The 21695-nt window shown below is 39.2% G+C and overlaps 1 protein-coding gene across 1 annotated transcript in view; it reads right to left on the reverse strand.

Moving 5' to 3' along the window:
• LOC132772778 (piezo-type mechanosensitive ion channel component 2-like) overlaps positions 1-21695 on the reverse strand; it is a 68507-nt gene that overhangs the window by 37363 nt on the left and 9449 nt on the right. Inside the window, exons 3-15 of the mRNA XM_067467115.1 lie at positions 20305-20497; positions 15635-15802; positions 14913-15043; positions 13509-13772; positions 12199-12307; positions 10403-10584; positions 9802-9950; positions 7770-7943; positions 7004-7045; positions 4898-4930; positions 1840-1913; positions 1314-1477; positions 318-494 (exon numbers count right to left, since the gene is read on the reverse strand). Coding sequence (XP_067323216.1) covers positions 318-494; positions 1314-1477; positions 1840-1913; positions 4898-4930; positions 7004-7045; positions 7770-7943; positions 9802-9950; positions 10403-10584; positions 12199-12307; positions 13509-13772; positions 14913-15043; positions 15635-15802; positions 20305-20497 — 1860 coding nt within the window. The remainder of the gene's footprint in view (positions 1-317; positions 495-1313; positions 1478-1839; positions 1914-4897; positions 4931-7003; positions 7046-7769; positions 7944-9801; positions 9951-10402; positions 10585-12198; positions 12308-13508; positions 13773-14912; positions 15044-15634; positions 15803-20304; positions 20498-21695) is intronic.

Consider the following 21695-nt stretch of genomic DNA (forward strand, 5'->3'; position numbering starts at 1 on the left):
TTTGTGCAAGTTGCACATTCTAGATTGTGACTATCCGGGTCCAAGTTGTGAGAGCATTCACACAGGGAAACCCATTTGCAATAAGACGCTTATCATTTTTCAGCCCTATTTTTCTGTACTTCAAGCCAGAGCTTGGAAAAGTTACTTTTGGGAATGCCCATGCTGGCTGGAGAATATCATCCCAAAATTGACTTTTTCATGTTCTGCTGAATGTTTAATATTAATGAAGCAAACCACCAACATGGAAAGGCCTGCTACAAGCCTAACCAGAAAGTGCCTATGAAGTCTGGATCCTGAGAATTCATGAGTAAACTGACCTGTGTGCAGTTGGAAGAATATTCCATTGGCTTGACAAATTTCAGCTGGTATATCATTTTACAGATAACCATCATGCAGGACCAACATGTACTGATTCTTGAAGCATAAGGGCGAAGCTTCCCATATGGAAGAGAAAAGGTCCACAGAATGAAGAAAAGATAGTTCATCAAGGACACCTACAACACAATGTCGAACAAGTAAAACACTAAGTCAGTTTCTGACAAAGGATATCATAAGGAAGAGGGAGCAGGCTTGTTTTCTGCTTCCCTAGAAACTAGGACCCAGAACAATGGGTTCAAATTACAGTAAAGGAGATTCCACCTGAAAAAACTTCCTGATTGTAAGAAGAGCTGTTCAATGCTGGAACTCGCTCTCTTGGAGTGCAGAGGAGGCTCTTTTGGAGGCTTTTAAACAGAGGCTGGATGGCCATCTGTTGGGAGTACTTGATTGTGCTTTTCCTGGGCTGGACTGGGTGGTCCATGTGGTCTCTTCCAGCTATGATTCTATGTTCTGATTCAAGCCTTAATTATATGATTTGCATAATCTGTTTTGGTCTGAAGAGATGGATGAGAACAAGGGTGATACTCTACAATCAGGTGGATCCAAAGCTTGAGAACTTTTATTTGGTATAAGGTTTATAGACTGCACCCTGCTTATGTAATGTGGGATTAATGCATTAATGGAATTAATGAAGGCAATGAACAAACAAATCCTACAGTGTATATTACACTGTAGAATTAATATAGTTTGACATCACTTTAACTGCCATGGCAGAATGCTCTGAAATCCTGGAAGCTGTAGTTTTGTAATGTTCTGGTCCTTTAGTTTATTTCCTCATTTTGGAAAAAAAATGGAAAGGAAAGGGCCTAAGGTTGTTAGGAATGGTGGGAGCTGACATCCAAAACACCCAGAGGGCCCAAGTTTGCCCATGCCTGGGTTAACCACAACGAGACATGAAGCACAGGATGTCCTGAATAAGATACTTATTTACTAACCTCCTGAATAGTGATCCAGACAATCCAAACAGATGTAACCTTGAGGATGTGCAGCTCCAGAACTCTCCACGCAAATGCTTGCATTGACTGAACTGTTGTCAAGAACTTCAGGACATGAGGAACCAAACTGTCAACCACATCTGTCCATTTATTCATGTTTTCCTCTACGACAAGAGAGCAATTAGTTTTTTAAAAAACACAAAACAGTAGGTTTGCTCTTTTGAGTTTGCCTTAAGTAAGAATGTGGCAAAGAAAGATAAGACAGATCTGTTGCTGTGAATTCACATAAAAGCAATGTGACAAGTCCACCTTGTGCAACTATGGAGCAGAACAAACAACTCTGCATATGTATGCTTGTCCACAATGCTCTGCCTGACGCACAGAGGAATAATTATTTAAAGCTACGGACAATGTGGTTGTTTTTGTTTGCAAATTGCAATCTAAATATAATAGCATAAATTAAATGCTTTGCTGGTTGGTATGTTTCGTTATTCATTCAGCAGAAGAGTTAATTCTTCATCATTACCCAAATTAGTAGGATGACTCTTCCCCACAGTGTTCACAGATGGATCCAGCTTCTGTAATTGTTCAGCAGCCAGCCTGTTGCAGACAAAGAAAAAAAATCCAATAACTGACTACTTTGCTACTGTGGTTTTACTTTGGTTATTGATTAGGGCTCAGGACGTTCAGATAAACATTGGCCTTCAAAGCTATGGACAGTATGGGGAAATCTGGTCCTTGGATTACTTATGTCTTTTCTGGCATCTTTAAAAAAAGAAGGAACAAATAGGATTTGCTGTATATTCGATTCTGGATCAATGATTTTTAATCATCACAGAGTGAGATTGGTTTCAAGTTTAGGAAATATATCAATAGTAGAACAGAGACATGATGAAACCAAAGGTATACTGGTGGTTAATTGTCAGCAAAGTGTTGATACCACATTTGGATAATTCCAAATGTGGCCGAGGTAGCACAGCAGGCTAAGCTGCTAGCTGTAGGAAAGCTGCTGTCCGAAGGGTTAGCAGTTCGAAGCTGCGAGTCAGAATGAGCTCCCGATTGTCAGTCCTAGCTTCTTCCCACCTAGCAGTTTGAAAGAATGCAATGCAAATAGATCAATAGGTACAGCCTCAGCAGGAAGATAAAAGGGCGCCCCATGCAGACATGCTGGCAACAAGATCAGAGATGTCTATGGAAAGCAGGCTCCTCGGCATGGAAAAATGGAACAAGAGCTCCTCCCCATGGCTGGAGTTGAGCATTGCCTCCAGATGCCAGAAGGGGAAGGTCTTTACCTTGTCTGTATATTGTATGTTGATAGTCATTGTGTAAAAAAGGATTGAATATTTGCCTTATATGTATATTGTAATCCACTCTGGGTCCCTCCGGAGAGATAAAGTGGAATATAAATGAAGTGTATTATTATTATTATTATTATTATTATTATTATTATTATTGTATTGTCGAAGGCTTTCATGACCGGAATCACTGGGTTGTTGTAGGCTTTTCCGGGCTATATGGCCATGTTCTAGAGGCATTTTCTCCTGACGTTTCGCCTGCATCTATGGCAAGCATCCTCAGAGGTAGTGAGGTGATGATTATTATTATCATTATTATTATTACAGTGCTCCCTCACTTATCACTGGTGTTATGTTCCAGGACCACCCGCAAAAAGTGAAAATCCGCAAAGTGGGGACTCTATATTTATTTTATAGGGCTGGGTAACCACGGAAAAATTTGTTTCTAAACTCAATTCGTTTTTAGGGGGGTTTTGCGTTTCGTTTTTTAAAAAAATTCCGAAATTTTCCTTTAAAAAAGTTCGAAATGTACGAAATTTTGTAAAATTACGAAACAATTACGAAACGATTTTGAACCAATTACGAATCGATTCGTTAATGGCGGACGCGATTGCGCAATATGCTAAGAAACCCTCCAAATGGGACAGGGGAAACTTCTGAAGCTTCCCTCTCCCTCTGTTGTTGACTGTTGGTGTGATAATTTATTTTTTATCACTGATAAAACAAACAACAACCGTAAAACTTGCACCAGACATACGGAAATAATTACGAAACAATTACGAAACGATTTCGAAACAATTACGAAACAATTACGAAATAAATTGAAAAAATTCGTTTCGATTTTTAATTACTACTGCATGGCTCAATATCGGATCGTAAGCTAATTTAAATACGAATTAATAATGAATTACGAAATTAACGAACGAAACCGCCCAACCCTATTATTTTAATATTTATACATTCTTTTAGTAATTATGCACTATTTTAAGTATTTATAAACCCTCCCCACACACTTATACACTACATAACCCTCCTTGAATGTATTGTTCACATAATTCTCAGCTCCGGCATTATCCGCAGAGGCAACCTTTCCATACAGACAAACGCTCTTAAGTCCATATTGAAAAACCGCGAAACAGCGAGGCCGCAAAAAGCAAACTGTAAAGTAGCAAGGGACAACTGTATTATTATTATTATTATTATTATTATTATTATTATTATTATATCATTATGAGGAAAATCCACTGTGAAATTCTCCTGCACAATTCCCAATTTTTAAAAAAGAGGGGTGGGGGGAGTGAGGAGAATTCCTAAAATCCTCCACTGTACAGCCTTTCCAAGTGACTGTGTCCATTGTTTCCAAGACGTTCTTATTAATCTCAAATAAATCACACTAAATAGCTCCCCCTCCCTACCAATATTCAAATCTGATTTCCTACATTTAATGTTGTGTAAATATATCCAAGGCTGAGCAAGATTAACAGTTTTCACCACATAAATAACATATTAGAAACAAGAGTTTCTTTTATTCTGGTGATATCTCTTATGATGAGATGTACTTGTATTTTCGTAGACTGAATCCCTGAAGAAACAAAAGGAAACTCCTTACTATTTTTAGATGCAAATTGGAAGGAGTCTCTGACACACTATCAATAACAGGTTTCTTCTTCCATCTTAAGAAAATCACGCATAAAGAAATATTATTTCTTGTTGGTTTTTAAAAAGTTAGATCTTTAAATGGTAATGTTGAAATGCTGTGACCGGTTATTGGCTTATAAATATATACCATGCTTCCCTAGTTAATTGTCTATGGTCATTTATATCACTGGTTCACATAGGGTAAGCATAAATGAACAACATATGATCCATTAAGTCCAGCAGAGCCCTCTGGCCATGTATTGTGGCCTGATAACCATCTTGGGTTGGCAGCAAAATGCAGGACACTTATTGAGCCCCAACAATCTGTTGTACGAAACTTGCAATAATTTCCATTTAAGAGGATCACAAGTTGTGCAACCCTAACAGCTGCTCACTTCAGGGTATCAGCCTAAACACAATAGCTCTAATTCAAGTGGAGCCATGTGCAAAAATATGGGTGGAATATATGCGTAAAATAATGTGTACCCTCGGTTATCTGTCCAGCACATGATAGGCACATTTAATAGTATTTTGGAATTTCTTAAGGAGATAGGGACAAGGTAATATGATTTTCTCTGCACATCAAAAGACTACAAAGATTGAATTAAGTAGAGTATTGATACTGAACACACTTCTTAGTTTTAGGCTCACCTGTTTTGTAGTTTCTGTATGTTTTCCTTTAGCCTGAAAATGTCGAAGGCAAAATAAGCCGCATTAGGAATTGCAATGCAAATCGGAAAGATTTAAAAATGTATCTTTTTCATAATCTGATTCCTGATCCTATTAACTAGAGATGGCAAAAACTAAACTTGGGACCTCTTCTATACAGAAGTGTGCTCTACCACTGATATATGGCTGCTCTGTAAGAACTGCTGGTCCTCCCTATTAAAGGCCAGATAAAATATGCTGCAACCACAAACCACAAACTAGGCTTTAACAAGCCTGGTTCCCTTCTCCACTGCCATATAAAATTGAGATTTTATTTATTTAGTGTCAAAAGCATTGCAGAAATAAGTATAAAACTGATAAAATTAAGGGGGCACAAGCAGCTACATCATTTTAGACCAAAAACGGGCAACAGCGACCTCATGGTCTGTAACTTTAAAGAGTTTTTCCTCTGTGAGTGAGGCAGGGCATGGTGGGCAAGCATACAGATGCTGAATTGTACGTTCTGCTCCACAGTCACACAAGTTGGAAGATTCTTCCAGGTAGTGCCATTTTGCCAGATTATCTTTTGATCTGCCCACTCCACTTCTGAATCTGTTCAGGGACTTCCAAGTTGCCCATTCTTGGTTTGCCCCCGAAGGAAGACCCTCGGGGGGGGGGGGGGGGGGTCATGTTGTGATTGCCTGGTTTAGCTGCCCAGAGAGACATTCTTACTGTTGCTGGAGGAACATTTAGAGGATTGAGCAATGCTTTATAACAAAATCGAAATTATCTGCTTTGAACTGGATTATATGGCAGGGTAGACTCCGGCCCCTTCCACACAGCCCTATATCCCTGAATGTCAAGGCAAAAAACCCCACAGTATCTGCTTTGAACTGGGTTATCTGAATCCATACTCTGATAATGTGGGATTTCCTGCCCTGATATTCTGAGATATAGGGCTGTGTGGAAGGGCCCCCATATAACTCATAGATTCATATAGTTCAAAATTTTGATAATCTGGATTATATGGCAGTGTAGAAGGGGTCCTGGTAGCATTGTTAAAAACCTGACATTTAGTGCAACCTGTGCATGCCCTCCAACACTTTACAGATTAAAATTTGGACACATCTGGCCAACTAATTTCTAAATGGTGTAAGTCACAACCGACAAAGAATACACAAACTAGGAGTGGCTGCAGTAATTTGCTTTTGCCTTAGCCTCCCATGGACCACAGGTTCCCAACCTGTGGTCTATATGGACCACTAGTGGTCCGCAAGAACTAAAATATGGTCTGCAGCCTCACCATTGCTACACCGTTGCAACAAGAGCGACTGGTCTCGCAAAACCCTCTTACAGTGCTGATGCTTCTTAAATATGTTTTTTTTTTTCTGGGTGAGCAGATCGTGACTGATGGATGGCATATGTTCTGTATCAGAAACTAGAACTGATGTGGTCTATCTAATGCAATTTTCTGAATCTGGACCCCAAATAACCAAACCAAATCTAAAGCTGACCAAAAACTGATTCATAACCCTTTTGGTATGAATATTGGTCCCTGGTCAAATAGTTCCTGGTCAAAAAAAGGTTGGGAACCACTATTCTACTGTAGATACGGATGGGGGAAACCCAAGTCATGTGGGTTTTCTCCATCTTATGAACCCAGATAAGGCCTCCATCCTTTGGCATACAGCCAGCCCCCAAGTTATGAACATGATAGGTTCTGGAATTGAATTTGTATGTAAGTCAAAACAGGTATATTTTTAAAGTGTTATATATAGATATAGATAATATCTTTTAGCTTTGGGTAACATAAGGAAGGGTTAACACCTCTGTGATATTTGTGCCCCTGTTCAGAAGATTGTGGAAACAAAGATAAATGAGAAAGTTTCTGCTGAGACACCTTTCCCCATGATAACTCTTCTAGGAGAGAATTTCCCTTCGGAGGGGCAGATTTCACCCACTTTTTGTTGTCTCACCCCCATTTGTAACAATGAATCATTCGTAAGTCGGTTGTTTGTAACTCGGGGACTGCCTGTACTTGAGTATTCTTCTTCATTTTCCCTCCCTATTGCAGTCAAAGAAGAGATCCAACACATAAAGGTAACTTACATGTTTGCCAGAAGATATATCTGAGCCTCAGTCTTCTTATCACTAGAAAGGAAAATAATTTAAAACCTTACTTCTTATTCCAATCCAATTGCAGACAACATAAGTTTGGAAGAAATTACTTGTCTGGATTACAACTGCCAGAATTTTCCAACCATTTTGACCAGTGATTATGCCGGCTCAAGACTCTTGGGAGTTATACTTCAACATTTCACTAGTCAAACTTCTGTGTTATACTACTGAATATGATTTTCATACGTAGGTGTGTGTATGCATGGTAAATGTATATACTGTATATACTTGAGTATAAGGCTAGTTTTTCAGCCCCTTTTTAGGCTAAAAAGGTCACCCTCAGCTTATACTCAAGTCAATGTTATTATTTTGCTTTGTTGTTGTTATTCAAAACACAAGATTATTATTATTAAAATTATTATTTTACTCTATTATTATTACATTTATTATTTTATTCTATGTATTGTTGGTATTACTATATTTATTATTTTACTCTATTATTACTGTTATTATTACATTTCCACTATTATTATTACATTTATTATTTTACTCTCTATTATTGGAAGGCTACATAAGCACATTTACATTGAAGAAGGTTAGAATAATGGTTTAATTAGAGTTGGACAACCTTATCTTAAATTAGATTTATATCCCTTGGTTGGGATGTAAGGTGGACTCCACCACCACTATTTACATCTCCCAGAAAATAAATTAAAATATAAATTAAAAAGATCAATCAATAGATCATGCAGAATACCTCCCAGATGAAGAAGCTGCCCTTTTGGAAATTGTGCTTATATCTGTCATCACTAAGAAATCATCATGGAAGTAATGCAGTTGAAGGATACAGGCCAGAAGAAAGGCACCAGGAAGCAGAATCCTGGTGAACAACTCCATAGTGCTGAATCGCTCAAGACCCATATCTCTTAATCTATGAAGTGTAAAGAAGAAAGACATGCACAAGTTTGGTTAGTAGTAGGTTCCCATGATAGAGAACATGAAAACAAATCGGCACCTGGCCCAGCTGCAAAAATTAATGAGTAAATAGATAGAGGGGAGGAGATCTCTCAAAACAGGAGAGCCGAACAGTGGCTTCGGCCTTCTGCCAGACTCTGAGAGAAAAAGATAAGAAATTCTCAGCTAAAGCGAAACCAATTTCTGAGTGCTAGAGACATAGCTAACAAGGAGATAAAAGTCCCAAGTACAGGATATGTAGTCAGATGAAGCATCGTTTGGAATCAAGTCAAGACCTTGTCCTTGTTCATGGAAGCTTTGCGTGGAAAATTCATGTTTTAAGTGCCTTTGTTTCATGGTTTTGATTCTTGGATTTTATGCTTCTATATTCATGCCTTGGATTCATGTTTCCTCATTTCTTGCATTTTATTTGGGAAGTTTTGACTTTGTTTTTATGGACTTTGCTGGTCTATTACCCTGGACTACCTTGTTCCTGCTTATCTACCTACCTAATTGGATTACCCTACTGCTTTAAAGTGCTTTTTTACCTTACTGATTTTTAATTATCTTCAATAAAAGGATTGTTTTCCATCCAATGGTGTGATGTTTAAAGTCAGAGGGTTTTTTCCTGTCCTGGCGTGCAACAAGTAAGTAAAAAGGATATGCTTTATTAATACCACAAGTGGGCAACTTGGATGCCACCCAAGTTGCCCCAAAGCTATCTTAGGAGCTGTATAGCCTACCAAAAATGACCCCATCATTAAAATAAAGCAAAACTAGAAGCAGCTGTAAATCCATTTTTAATTTAGTTCATCAAATATAGCCAAATTCTGGTTTTGTGTTTGCCATCTGTTCATGCTCCTCAAAGTGAGAGCCCCTAGACCAGCGCTAGTCTGTGAAATACAGAGTTCCAGAAAAATAAGCAATTGTGGACAATGGACACAGATATAGATGTCCATCCCTAACACATTAGAGAGAAAAATATTCCAGACCACAACAGCAATAGGCTGAGAAGCACTGATCTAGATCACCTTAACTTTTCACCTGGAATTATTCTAGTACTTTTTAAAGGAGACAAGACATTCACTGTTCTGTTCAAAAGACTAAACTGAAGTTGCCATGTTTTGGACATGCCATGCAAATACATGACTCACTAGCAAAGACAATAATGCTTGGTAAGATGGGAAGTAGTAAGAAAAGAGGAAGATCACACTGCAGATGGACTCAACCAAGGAAGCAACTGCCCTGAAGTTGCAGGACCTGAGCAGGGTCATTGATAAAGGTTGATTTGGATGTCTCTCCTTCATAGGGTTGCCATAAGTCGAGGACAATTTGGTGTCAGTTAACAACAACAAAAAGGCATCCCCAAGATCCCTACAGTAATGTACCTCCCAGAAAAAAAAATTGATATAGAATATAACTTATCAGATTCACATATCCTAGGTCAATGCAGGAAAACTCCTGTGGTATCCTATTGTCCCAGTCCAGAAATTATTCACTAACAAGGCATTCTTTTTTGTAGGGAAGTAACATCATTTCATGAGAAGATATGGCAAGGCAACACCAAAAAGATTTGTCTACCAAGTTTGACCTATTCTGTCAAACCTTTAGAGAAAGAGCTTCAAGGTTTGAACAGTAAAAAGGGAGCAGAAAAGAGTTTGAAAAGGGGTTTTCTGGACTGACAACTCCAGAGAAGAACAGAAGACTATGAGCTCAGCTTGTACCATGTTGATCTCTACATTTACCTGTAGACATCAACATCTGATCTACTATTATATGTAACAATAAGATAAAATTGGAATTTAGATTAGTTTAGTTGCAATATCTAAACTTACCTCTCCTCTGATATTTGCAAGGTGTTTAGGAAAAAGGCAGAAACCATCTCAAACTGATAGGAATAGATAGCAATGAGTACCACCATTGAATAAGAGACAACTGTGAGCCAAAAGCCCTTTAGAATCTGTCTCCACGTCTTGTAATGAACCTGAAAAACAAGCAAGCAAACAAATCTGTTCCATTCATCAGTTAGTCCTGGATATCGAAATAAGATCTGACAAACATTCTAGAGATTTATAAGAGATATGGGCAGGACAAGTGGGTTACAACTGCAAAGTACCATATTAACATTAATATTTCTATGTTGACATATTATTTTCCAAGCAGAACAGCTATTTATTGTGAGAAAATGTTGGTTTCTGCACAATACAACTGCACATGAATTTTGTGCAATCTCAAACTGTAAAGGTTCTCATCAGTCCAGGGCTCTTTGTGTCACAATTTCTAAATACTCATAAAGCATATTTTTGATCAGTTTTAAATATTAAAAATATTCTTTCCATCCTTATTCCCCTCTACCAAGAAGAATTATTCTGAATACAAAAAGTTCAAAATTATAATCTCATGTAAACCTTCAGATGAATTAGATTTGAAGCTTACCTGGTACAAAGCAACGTTTAGCAGAAAAAGCAAAATGTAAAGAATTTTGTACAGGGCCACTTTGCCATTGAAGCTGACAATAAAAAACATCACGGCACAGAAGTAAATCCAGTACTTCACTAACATCCCCTTCAGCAGAGAACCAAGGATATCCAGAAGGATATTGTGCTGTTGATCTATTTCTGTAACAGGAATTTATATCCATTCAGGACCATCAAAATTTTCCAGTTGTTCACAATTATGGTACCATGGTAAAAAAAATTCATTTGTATTTATCATACAATGTCTGTCCACTTATAGTTTAAGGATATAGGCATATGTACAGCACCTAAGATAAAACCCTGAACACAATGTAAATTACATTTCATAAGACAGTGTTCTGTCATGCGCTGGGCCTGTAAAGAATTTCCTTTAGAACAGGACGTGCAATCTTTGCCCAGCGGGAAGCCAGGGGGCCTAAAGAGAAGTTCTCAGAGGTTTTTCACCACAAATAGTCTTTAGATGGCTTGTGATGTACAACAAACAGAAACTTCTCTTGTCTTCAGTAAAGTTAAGCAAATGATTCCAAGCTTTTAGGCAACTGGTGAATTCCCAATCTTGCCCATGAAGGACAGGCAACTGTCTTCAATGACTTCTTCTTTAAAGGAAAATCCCCTTTTTAACTCCTCCCAGGCTGACTGTAATCTAACCCTTACTGATGTGGGCTCCGCTACCGGGTCGAACTGCTTCTCGAACACTGAGTGGACCTACCAGTAAAGGCTTAGATGTTCTCCAGCTGAAGTTCTTTGGTCTTTAGGGCTGTTTTCCTGGAAATTCTTAAAGGTTGAAGCTTTTGTACAGGGGAAGCTTGCACACGTCCTATACATTAGCTTTCCTTGCTGAGACTAACTAAAAAATGGCTCCCTTCCCTTCTCAATTGCCCTGAGAAAGGGGTGGAACCAAACTTAATGATGATGGACAGGTGACTTGCCCTATGACTGCAGCCAAAAGAAGCCACCTATCTGCAGAGTCCCTGAAACCTGGGGCTGAAAACAAACATTTACTACAAAGCAAATAAAGTTGGAGCTCCTGGTACAGCTGTACCAGAAGAGACATGTATAGGATTGTATGGCTATAATCCTATGCACACTTACTCAGAAGTTAAAAAAATGATCTTCTATATCCACAGATTCTGCATTTACTGATTAATCCATCCACAGCTTGAATTCTAAAATAAAATTCCTCAAAGAAAACCTTGACTTTGCCATTTTATATAAGGGACACCATTTTACTACACTATTGTCTATAACACAGTAGTTCTCAGCCTGTGGGTCCCCAGGTGGTTTTGGCCTACTAAGAATGTGTAGGATTCATTTTAATGAGCTGCTATAGCAGGCATAGGCAGACTTTGGACCTCCAAGTGTTTTGGACTTCAACTCCTACAATTCCTAACAGCCTCAGGCCCCTTCCTTTCCCCCCTCAGCTGCTTAAACAGATGAGGGGGGAAAGGAAGGGGGCTGAGGCTGTTAGGAATTGTGGGAGTTGAAGTCCAAAACACTTGGAGGGCCCAAGTCTGCCCATGCCTGCGCTATAGGTTACTTTTGAAAGATTTCTGTGCAGACACAGAATGCATATCCCTTCCAAACGTTTGTGAGATATGATTTCAAAGGAATGGTAGTAAGAGCTATGCTATTATAAACTTTCAGGTATGACTGAGAATGACATTTTTTTGCAATATGTGTAAGAGAATCACTTCTTCCAATCAGCTGTAAAGAGCTCTCCTACCCAGAACTGTGTTTAGTGCTAAGTCACCTTACCAGTTTCATTTACTGCCACTTCCTTGAGGGATTCTTCTTCTTTCCTCTGCCTTTGCTTTTCTATCATGTGCTGCTTCAGCAAGAGCCAGAAGGTAAACAGATATAAAATCTGCAATGAAATTATAATAATATATCTATTTGAGGAGGAAAAGAAATTATCTGTATGACTCTGACATCTTGTGGAGCCTGAGGATGGAGTAGTCTGATATCCTATGAACCCATGTGTTTGTATACTCAGTATGCCTTAGATAGAAGCAGCAACCAGAATGATACAGAAATTATTTCAAATCATAAATTGCTTATAATAATTAATTTTAATATTTTTCCTGCTTTTCTGAGGAAATGTAGACAATCCTTGGAGAGTGTCTGGTAGGTAATAGGAGTGATCATATGGATTATATGAGGCCCCTTCTACACTGCCATATAAAATGCAGATTATGTGCTTTGAACTGGATTATATGGCAGTGTAGACTCATATAATCCAGTTCAAATGAGATAATGTGGATTCTCTGCTTTGATAATCTGGATTATATGGGAATGCAGAAGGGGCCTGAGTATACACTGGCATATAATCCAATTCAAAGCATATAATCTGGATTTTAGGATAATCCAGTTCAAAACACATAATCTGCATTTTATATGGCAGTGTGGTAGGGTTTCAGTGATTCCCAAACTTTAGTCCTCCAGATATTTTGGACTTCAACTCCCAGAAGCCTCAACTCCTTGGGCCAAATATAAAGGATTCTGGGAATTGATGTCCAAAACACCTGTAAGGCTAGAGAATGGGAAACACTGCTCTAAATGTTATCGCAAAGGAAGGGACACAGCTCAATGATGTAACACATGCTTTTGATGCACACGGTCCCCCTAGTGACTCCATGTGAGGGACCGGATGCAATAGAAATTACTCAACTGAATGGACCAGGCTGAGTAGGCAGCTATGGAAAACTAATTTAAGGTATAACCTAAATATAATGTACACGCAAATGACATAATTGGAAGCTTTGCCTTACTAGTTACCTATGTATTTTCTTTGTTTGTAATGTCTTATGTGTGAAAAAAATTCCTTATGCATGACTGCTCTTCTATGTGTATCAGGGCCCTTCCACAAGCCATATAACCCAGAATATCAAGGCATATCATCCACAGTATCTGCTTTGAACCGGATTATCTGAGCCCACACTGCCATATAATCCAGTTCAATGTGGATTTTATACAGCTGTGTGGAAGGGGCCTCAAGGAGTTCAAAGGGAATAAAAATAAACATGTATCCTTCAATAAAGCCCCAGAAATACCTGGAATATGCTCACCTTTGCTCCCAGATGAACACAGGGTAGAGAATAAGACTTCAAATCCAGGTCAACAAGCAGTGAGGTTGGCACTCTAGGAAACAGTTCCTCCTGTGTAACATTGATCCCAGCAAAATAAGTAAGTATCACCAAGACATTTCCATAGGTGACAAGGAAAGGTGAGCTAAGCAGGGCACAGAGGCGACGGTTGCGTGCCATCCAAATAATACAGGACCAGAGCAGCAGAACAAAAGTCAGCCAGCTATTATGAGTAATGCTCCAAACCTGCAAAAGAAGACATTAAAAGCTTTCAGTTTTGTGCAGATTTTAAAGAGAGACAGACAGATGATAGATAGATGTTGAAATGAGAAATAATAAATGTAAATATGGACAACATTTTTAAAAAAAACTGAGTAGAATTGTAGTTACAACTGCCAAATTCATCTATCCCTATTAATATCTTGCTAGCACTTGAGGGCAAACTGTGATATCTAGCAAAACGTCTTCACTATCCAAAAATATTGGGTTCTCAGTGTGGCAAAATTCTTCATTTGGAGGCTTGTTTGATCTTGAAAAACTTAACCTAGCTCCTATACCAGTAGTCATTTTCAGTTATACCAACTCCAAGTTAGCCTACTCTGCTCTTATTCAGTACTCCAAATACCATGGGCTATGGCCCCTTCTACACTGCAATATAATCCAGATTATCACATTTATCTATTTATATCATTTTTACCCTGCCCATATCAACTCAAAGGCAACTCAGGGCGGCAAAGAATTGGCACAATTCGATGCCACATACAAAATACATGCATCAATAAAAATAAAACATCACATTACATTATATCTAAAAACATCAAACCAGTGAACAATAAAAAAAAATTAAAACTATGTCATCATATTCAGTCCCCATGCATTCCATTGTCTTAGCTGTTCCTAGGTTGTTTTCCAATTCAAAGTTTATCTGACTAAGCTGAGGTTTCAAAAGCTTGCTCGAAGAGCCAAGTTTTCAGTTTTTTTTCCCGAAAGCTTAGGAGGAAGGGGGCCAATCTGATATCCCTGGACAGGGAGTTCCACAGCCAAGGGGCCACCACAGAGAAGGCCCTGTCTTGTGACGTGCTTGTGACGCAGGTGGGATCAAGAGCAGGGCCTCCTCCGATGATCTCAAATCCCTAGTGGAGATGCATTTGGATAGATAAGCTGGACCAGAACCGTTTAGGGCTTTATAGGCTAAAGCCAGCACTTTGAATTGTTAGATAATCCACATTATCTCATTTGAACAGGATTACTTGAGTCTACACTGCCATATAATCCAGTTCAAAGCAGATAATCTGGATGTTGTATTGGCAGTGTAGAAGTGGGTTTAAAAGAAAGCATGGGTGGCAATTCAAAAGCACAGAGAGAAATGTTATGTCTGTATCTTACCATCATGGCAATCAGGGCAGTGATGTAGCTCTGATTCATAATGAATTGTGCCAATGCTGAGAAGGCACTCGATTCATTTCCTTCACTGTCATATCCTTTATCAGGTGGATTTGCCAGGTGTATTGTATCTTCTGCAAGAAATGTACATTTTGGATCAATGGATAAAAAAAGCAGAGTGGCTGACTATTCGACATCAGCCTTGAGTTAATGACATCTTTGCACGCTGGATCTCACAGAATTTCACTTGAGGGAAGGCATCTTGTGATTAAATAGAATGTCCTTTGGAAAATAGAAGAAAAGCCCTTTCATCCCATTTTGGTCTCTGTACTCTGCATATATACACTCTTCCTGTCAAATGAGGATAATAGTTTAAATATTTGGTGAACTGGCTTCTGGTCTACAAAAGCATATCCAAATACAGATTTATTGGCCTTTAATTAAATTTGTCTCTTTCATTTTCTGTTTTTTACATCACTTAAGGCCATATAAACCAGAATATTAAGGCAGAATGACCCACAATATCTGCTTTGAGTTGGGTTATCTGAGTCCACCCTGCCATAAGGTCAAAGAAGGTAATGTGGGAATGTATTCAGCTGTATGGAAGGGGCCTTACAGAGCTACTCCACTAGATTTGGTGTTAATCTGGCTATGCTGTCTTATGAAACATTCAGATCTTCAATCTAACCATTCGTATATTCACCATACATACAGTTAACATATACCTGATAGGAAAATGCTGTCTCCTTCAGTGGTGCAAGCAATCATATCACAGCTGTTCCGGCTCTGACACTGCAAGAGAGAGACATCCTGCAAGCTTCCACACAAAGCAGAAGACACCTGGACAGAAAGGGAAACAATTTGGATTTTGTACAGCAGAGGTTTCACAAAATCTAGGACCAAGGGAAAATGGTGCTCTGCACTTTCCCAAGTGAAGAGAAGTTGCATTGGCAGCACTGAAATTGTGCTGGGTTTCTTCAAAAAGAAAGATTTCTGGCATTTTCTAATTCTTCTATTCACATTTTCCTTTTAATTTATTGTCTAAGGCTTTCATGGCCAGAATCACTGGGTTGCCCAAAGTTTTTGGATGTTTGAATGTTTCTGGAACATGGCCATACAGCCCGAAAAACTTACAACAACCCACTTCCTTTTAATTGTTTGTGCTTTTAACTACCTTTAAGTTTATGATGGTTTCATTACATTTTGAACTTGTAACTTGTGAATTTTTAGCTATGTTCTTTTTAATTATTGTAAACTACTTTGAGTCTCAAACTGGGAGAAAGGCATGACAACAATAACAACATCAATACTCATGGTTAGGGTGGTTTATTTACAAATAAAATTGAGCAAGGATGGAGATAAATAGCATAGTCCTCCCCTCTTAGGTGCAATTAAGGTCCTTTCCAGACAGGCCATGTATCCCAGGATCTGATTTCAGGTTTTCTGTTTATCCCGGGTCATCTGGCATATAATCAAGTTTAAAGCAGAAAATTTGGGATCAGATCCTAGGATATAGGTCCTGTCTGGAAGGGCCCAAAGATACTCTAAAATCATTCCCTCACTCTTTGATTCTTTACCACTAAGCAGACCTTGGAAAATTACTTTTTAAAGGGTTCTGTTGCTCATCACATTGAAAAGTAATCCTCTGTCATTACAATGTTTCAGCAAATGATATTTTATGTTGCTTGTTGAACTTTTTGTTACTATTTCTTATTTTGTTACAGTCTCGTTGCTTCCAAAATTAACTATTTATTTATTTACAGTATTTATATTCTGCCCTGCTCACCCCACAGGGGACTCAGGGAAGATTACAATGTACATATACATGGCAAACATTCAATGCCACAGTCACACAACAGATATAGACAGACACACAGAGACCATTTAACATTCCAGCTTCATGAGGGTATTCGCGCCACCAGGAGATCTGTCACTTCACCATCCATTTGTGACCCTGATGGAGTACTTCCTCATTCTTTGCATGCTTGCTGGAGATTTTTATGGCATTGTAAATTAGTTAAATTAGCCTCCCCCCATAAGCGGTACCTAAATTTCCTACTTTACAGATGTGACTGTCTTTTGGGCTGCAAAGGTCGACAGCGAGCTACAGTTTCATGTAATGGCATTCCTTCTAACTATTTTTGCTCCTTCTTTCAAGCAGTCATCCCACTCCAGATATTTCAGCGGTGTCTTTGTATCCTTGAATATCCAGTCATTCCCCAAACTGATCATTACAAGCAACAAGATGTCCATGACAAAGTTCATACTTAGTGCTTTACCTTGTCAGATTCATTTGAAGTCATCGATAGATCACTATCCATTTTCACGTTTATGTACACATCAGCTTCCCTATGCGGTCAGTGGTTCCCTTGATGTATGGCAAGTACACTTTTCCTCTGGGTCCACCCAGAGCATAGGGAAGCTGATGAGGAAACACAACATACAAACTATCTACAGACCCACCAAAAAAATCCAACAAATGCTATGTTCAGCAAAAGATAAGAGGGATCCTCTCACTTCTGCAGGAGTCTACCGTATACCATGCAGCTGTGGACAAGTCTACATAGGAACCACCAAACGCAGCATTGCCCAAACACGAATCAAGGAACATGAAAGGCACTGCAGACTACTTCAACCAGAGAAGTCAGCCATAGCAAAGCACCTGATGAACCAACCTGGACACAGCATATTATTTGAGAACACAAAAATGCTGGACCACTCCAACAACCACCATGTCAGTTCAATGTCTTCTCTGTGTAGTCTGGTTGTTAGAGTGGTCCAGTGTTTTACTCTATTGCAATTTCCATAGTGAGAATAGATTCCACTCTGCTATGTATTCCATTGCCTGTAATAGACTTCTAACTGCATTATTTTTGGCAGGCAGAAGTAACATACTACTAGTAGAACAAATTGCCAAATGTATTGTTGCTGTTCTTTAAAAAAACTGTCATTAAGAAATGCCTGATAGTAACCATTTTGGAAGGCGATAGCACAGACAATTATTATAGCATAAACTGCTTTTAATTTTAGTTTTCCATTGTTAGTTTTTTATTTGTGTTTAGTCATATTTTAATGTTTTAACCCAAATGCTCTCATTTAGATTTGTTTATAATTTTTCTGATAACTGTCACAATGTGCTAATAGGTGAAAAGTAATATGAACTCAACACACAATTGAGGCCTGAGGCTATGAATCAGCAAAAATACATTCTGAATGCCTTTTGCATTGTAATATATCCCATACCTTAGCAGGCAGTGCCCACTGCTGGAGCAATGTGACCAGTGTATAGTACAGAGCGAGGAGTGCAAAAGGATTCAAAGCTGCTGGCCAATTTAGTTGGGAATGGACTTGAAGCTTCCAAGGCATGGTAACATTTGTCATAATGAGTGGTACTATGCCCAAGACTCTAGAGAAGGAGAAAACAGTGATTATATTGTTGTTTAATCTTTTTAAACAAGGGAGGGATAAGTGATATCACATTGAAACAATTCATGTGTTATAATCACCATTTTGCACTTTTCCACTGTGCAAATTTTATCTTTTTACCTGACATAAATGTCCTCAGGGGGAACAAGGTACTGAATGTAAGGCAGCTGGTACAGATAAAGAGCAGTTAAGTGTCCAGCACTGAATACTGCAACCAGGACACACAAACTGTTAAAAGCAACTGGGCTGATTGGGCGATGGCAAGACCACCAGGAACATAAACCCATGAAGATGAAGAAATAAACAGCAGAAGTCGCAGAAGGTAGTATAATACCTATGGGTGAGAAAAATCAAAGTTCAGAGGGCAGAGTTATATGCTTGTCATAACTATATTTTCTTTGAAATTGGTTCTGTTGCAAAATCAAGTGGTACCATTCAGGCCCGTAGCCAGGATTTCGTTTTGGGGGGAGGCTAAACATTTTCAGGGGGGGTTGGGGGGGCTGAGTTTTGGGGGGGGCTGGAGTCTGAGTGAAAGAGGGTCTATCCTGGCAAACCTTTTGTATCATGACCCCAATACCCCCATGCATATGGGATATATTGAGTATGGTGATCAGATCATGATATGAATAAACATAACAGTTTAAATAATGCACCAGTAAGGCCTTTTCGCGAACCACCATGAGAATTTCGGGGGGGGGGGGGGCTGAAGCCCCTCAAGCCCCCCCCCCCCCCCCCCCGGCTACATGCCTGGTACCATTTCCCCATGACTAGAACCCAACAAACCCATAACTCCCACAAAAGTGGAGGGCCAACTGTAGTTACTTTCTCCTTGCTGTTGTTCCTTACCGAATTGTATTTAGAATCATACTTCCCAGGCAACCTACACATAGTCAACAATGAACATGCTGAGATGACGTTCTGAAATATGGATGCTCTGCTTGAGATAGGTGATCTACAAAGATCTATGGTCCCCCATTCAAGACACATTAGTTCAGCGTTTCTCAACCTGGGGGTCGGGACCCCTGGGGGGGGTCACGAGGGGGTGTCAGAGGGTCACCAAAGGCCATCAGAAAACACGGAATTTTCTGTTGGTCATGGAGGTTCTCTGTGGGAAGTTTGGCCCAATTTTATCATTGGTGGGGTTCAGAATGCTCTTTGCTTGAACTGTAAATCCCAGCAACTACAACTCCCAAAAGTCAATGTCTGTTTTCCTCCAAACTCCACTGGTGGCATGTATTTGGACCTATTATTTGTGCCAAATTTGGTCCAGATCCATCATTGTTTGAATCCACAGTGCTCTCTGGATATAGGTGAACTACAACTCCCAAACTCAAGGTCAATGCCCACCAAACCCTTCCAGTATTTTCTGTTGGTCATGGGAGTTGGTTCAATTCCATCGTTGGTGGAGTTCATAATGCTCTTTGATTGTAGGTGAACTATGAATCTCAGCAACTACAACTCCCAAATGACAGAATCAATCCCCCATCCACCCACTCAAACCCAGCAGTATTCAAGGTTAAAATCTCTAAAGGTCATGTCTTTCCAAAAGGTTATGATTATTCCAAATACTGTGAATACCAAATAATCTCCAAAAGGGTCATGTTTCCAAAAGCCTGTGGAGATTCCTGGTTTTCCCAAAAGGTTATGAATGTCATTTTCCAAAAATTATGTAAATGGAAGGGGCATCTTCCTTCAATGAAAAAAAACCTGGGATCCAGCAGAGGTTCCCTGTTGAAAGAAGGAGTCCAGTGGGATCTACATTGCTTCCCTTTCCCATGTTACGACCCTACTTTGGTGCTCCAAGTGACCTTCTTGGCAGCGTGGGCTGAGGGGAGGAAGCAAAGCTTTAAATATTGCATCTCTCTTCTTCCTTTCCATGCAAGAGAAACTCTTTTAAGTCCTATGTTGGATCTAGCTCAAAATGCAATAGATATGCTATGTGTGAAGATGCCCTTTAAAGCACTTTTACCTGCTAGTCCTAGCAGAAGCACAGCCACCACTTTGCCAGCAGTATTGAATATACTTTCACAGAGGATCTTCAAGCCAACTATGAACAACATGATTTTCTGAAGGAAGCCTGGCTGGCTGTTTCTCAGATTATCTTTTCCAAGTGACACATCCATTTCTTCATCCTCAGAGTCTTCAGTTTCTGTTTCAAATTCCTGTAAACATGGAATCAATTAAGCTAATCAAGGAAGAGCCAATGTAAAAGGAAGAAAACAGATACTGGGTGGTTGTAGGTTTTTTCGGGCTATATGGCCATGGTCTAGAGGCATTCTCTCCTGACGTTTCACCTGCATCTATGGCAAGCAGATACTAAACAGATATTACTATGCTTCCTTCTTGGTTATGAAGGCAATATTATATATTGATTCTCCAAATAGGTACTACTAATAAAAACCTGCAGATAAAATATTGTGTATTTTTAAAATTATGATTATTAGTATCCTATGTACACACTGCAGGGCCACGAAGGTGCAGCAGGTTAAACCACTAAGTTTCAGAACTTACTAACTGTTGGCAGTTTGAACTCATGGGATGGGTGTGCTCCTGTTGTTAGCCCCAGCTTCTGCCAACCTAGCAGTTAAAAAACATGCAAATGTGAGTAGATCAATAGGTGAGAAGGTAATGGCATTCTATGCAGCCATGCTGGCCACATGACCTAGGAGGCGTCTACGGATAATGCTACTTCTTTGGCTTAGAAATTGAGATGAGCACCACCCCCCAGAGTCGGACACAACTAGACTTAATGTCAAGGGGAAATCTTTACCTTATGTACACATCATTATGGCCATGATGACATGCCTGTTAGTGAAAATTATCTCCATGATCCCATAATAGTTTTAGAAAAAGCAGAGAAATATTTTGATTATTTGTTTACCTACACTGAAGTTCTCCTTGTTCAGAAGGAACGAAGTGAAATCACTAGTATTAAACACAGCTGCTCCCTTCTGAATCCTCATGACTTATTGCTTTATTTTGAATATTGCAGTTCTATCAAGCATATATATATATATATATATATATATATATATATACTCTCTAAGGACATTTTAAGTTTTAATGGCTACAGTCTATATAGGACTATGCACAATTAAGTTATGTAATCTCTCATGGTGCATTTCACCCCATGTCTCTGAGGTGAGGTACTTGCTCAGGTAACTGTTCCTGGATCACCTCAACGGCATCCACCTAAACATCCTATTCACAATGGAAAAAGAAAATGAATGAAAACTGCCATTTCTAGATGTCCTAGTCAGCCGCAAACCAATCAACATTTGGGCCATATCGTTTACAGAAAGCCTACACACACAGATAGATACCTACATAAAAACCCCAACCATTACTCAAGTCAACAAA

Source organism: Anolis sagrei, chromosome 4, assembly GCF_037176765.1.
Source record: "Anolis sagrei isolate rAnoSag1 chromosome 4, rAnoSag1.mat, whole genome shotgun sequence".
NCBI lineage: Eukaryota > Metazoa > Chordata > Lepidosauria > Squamata > Dactyloidae > Anolis > Anolis sagrei.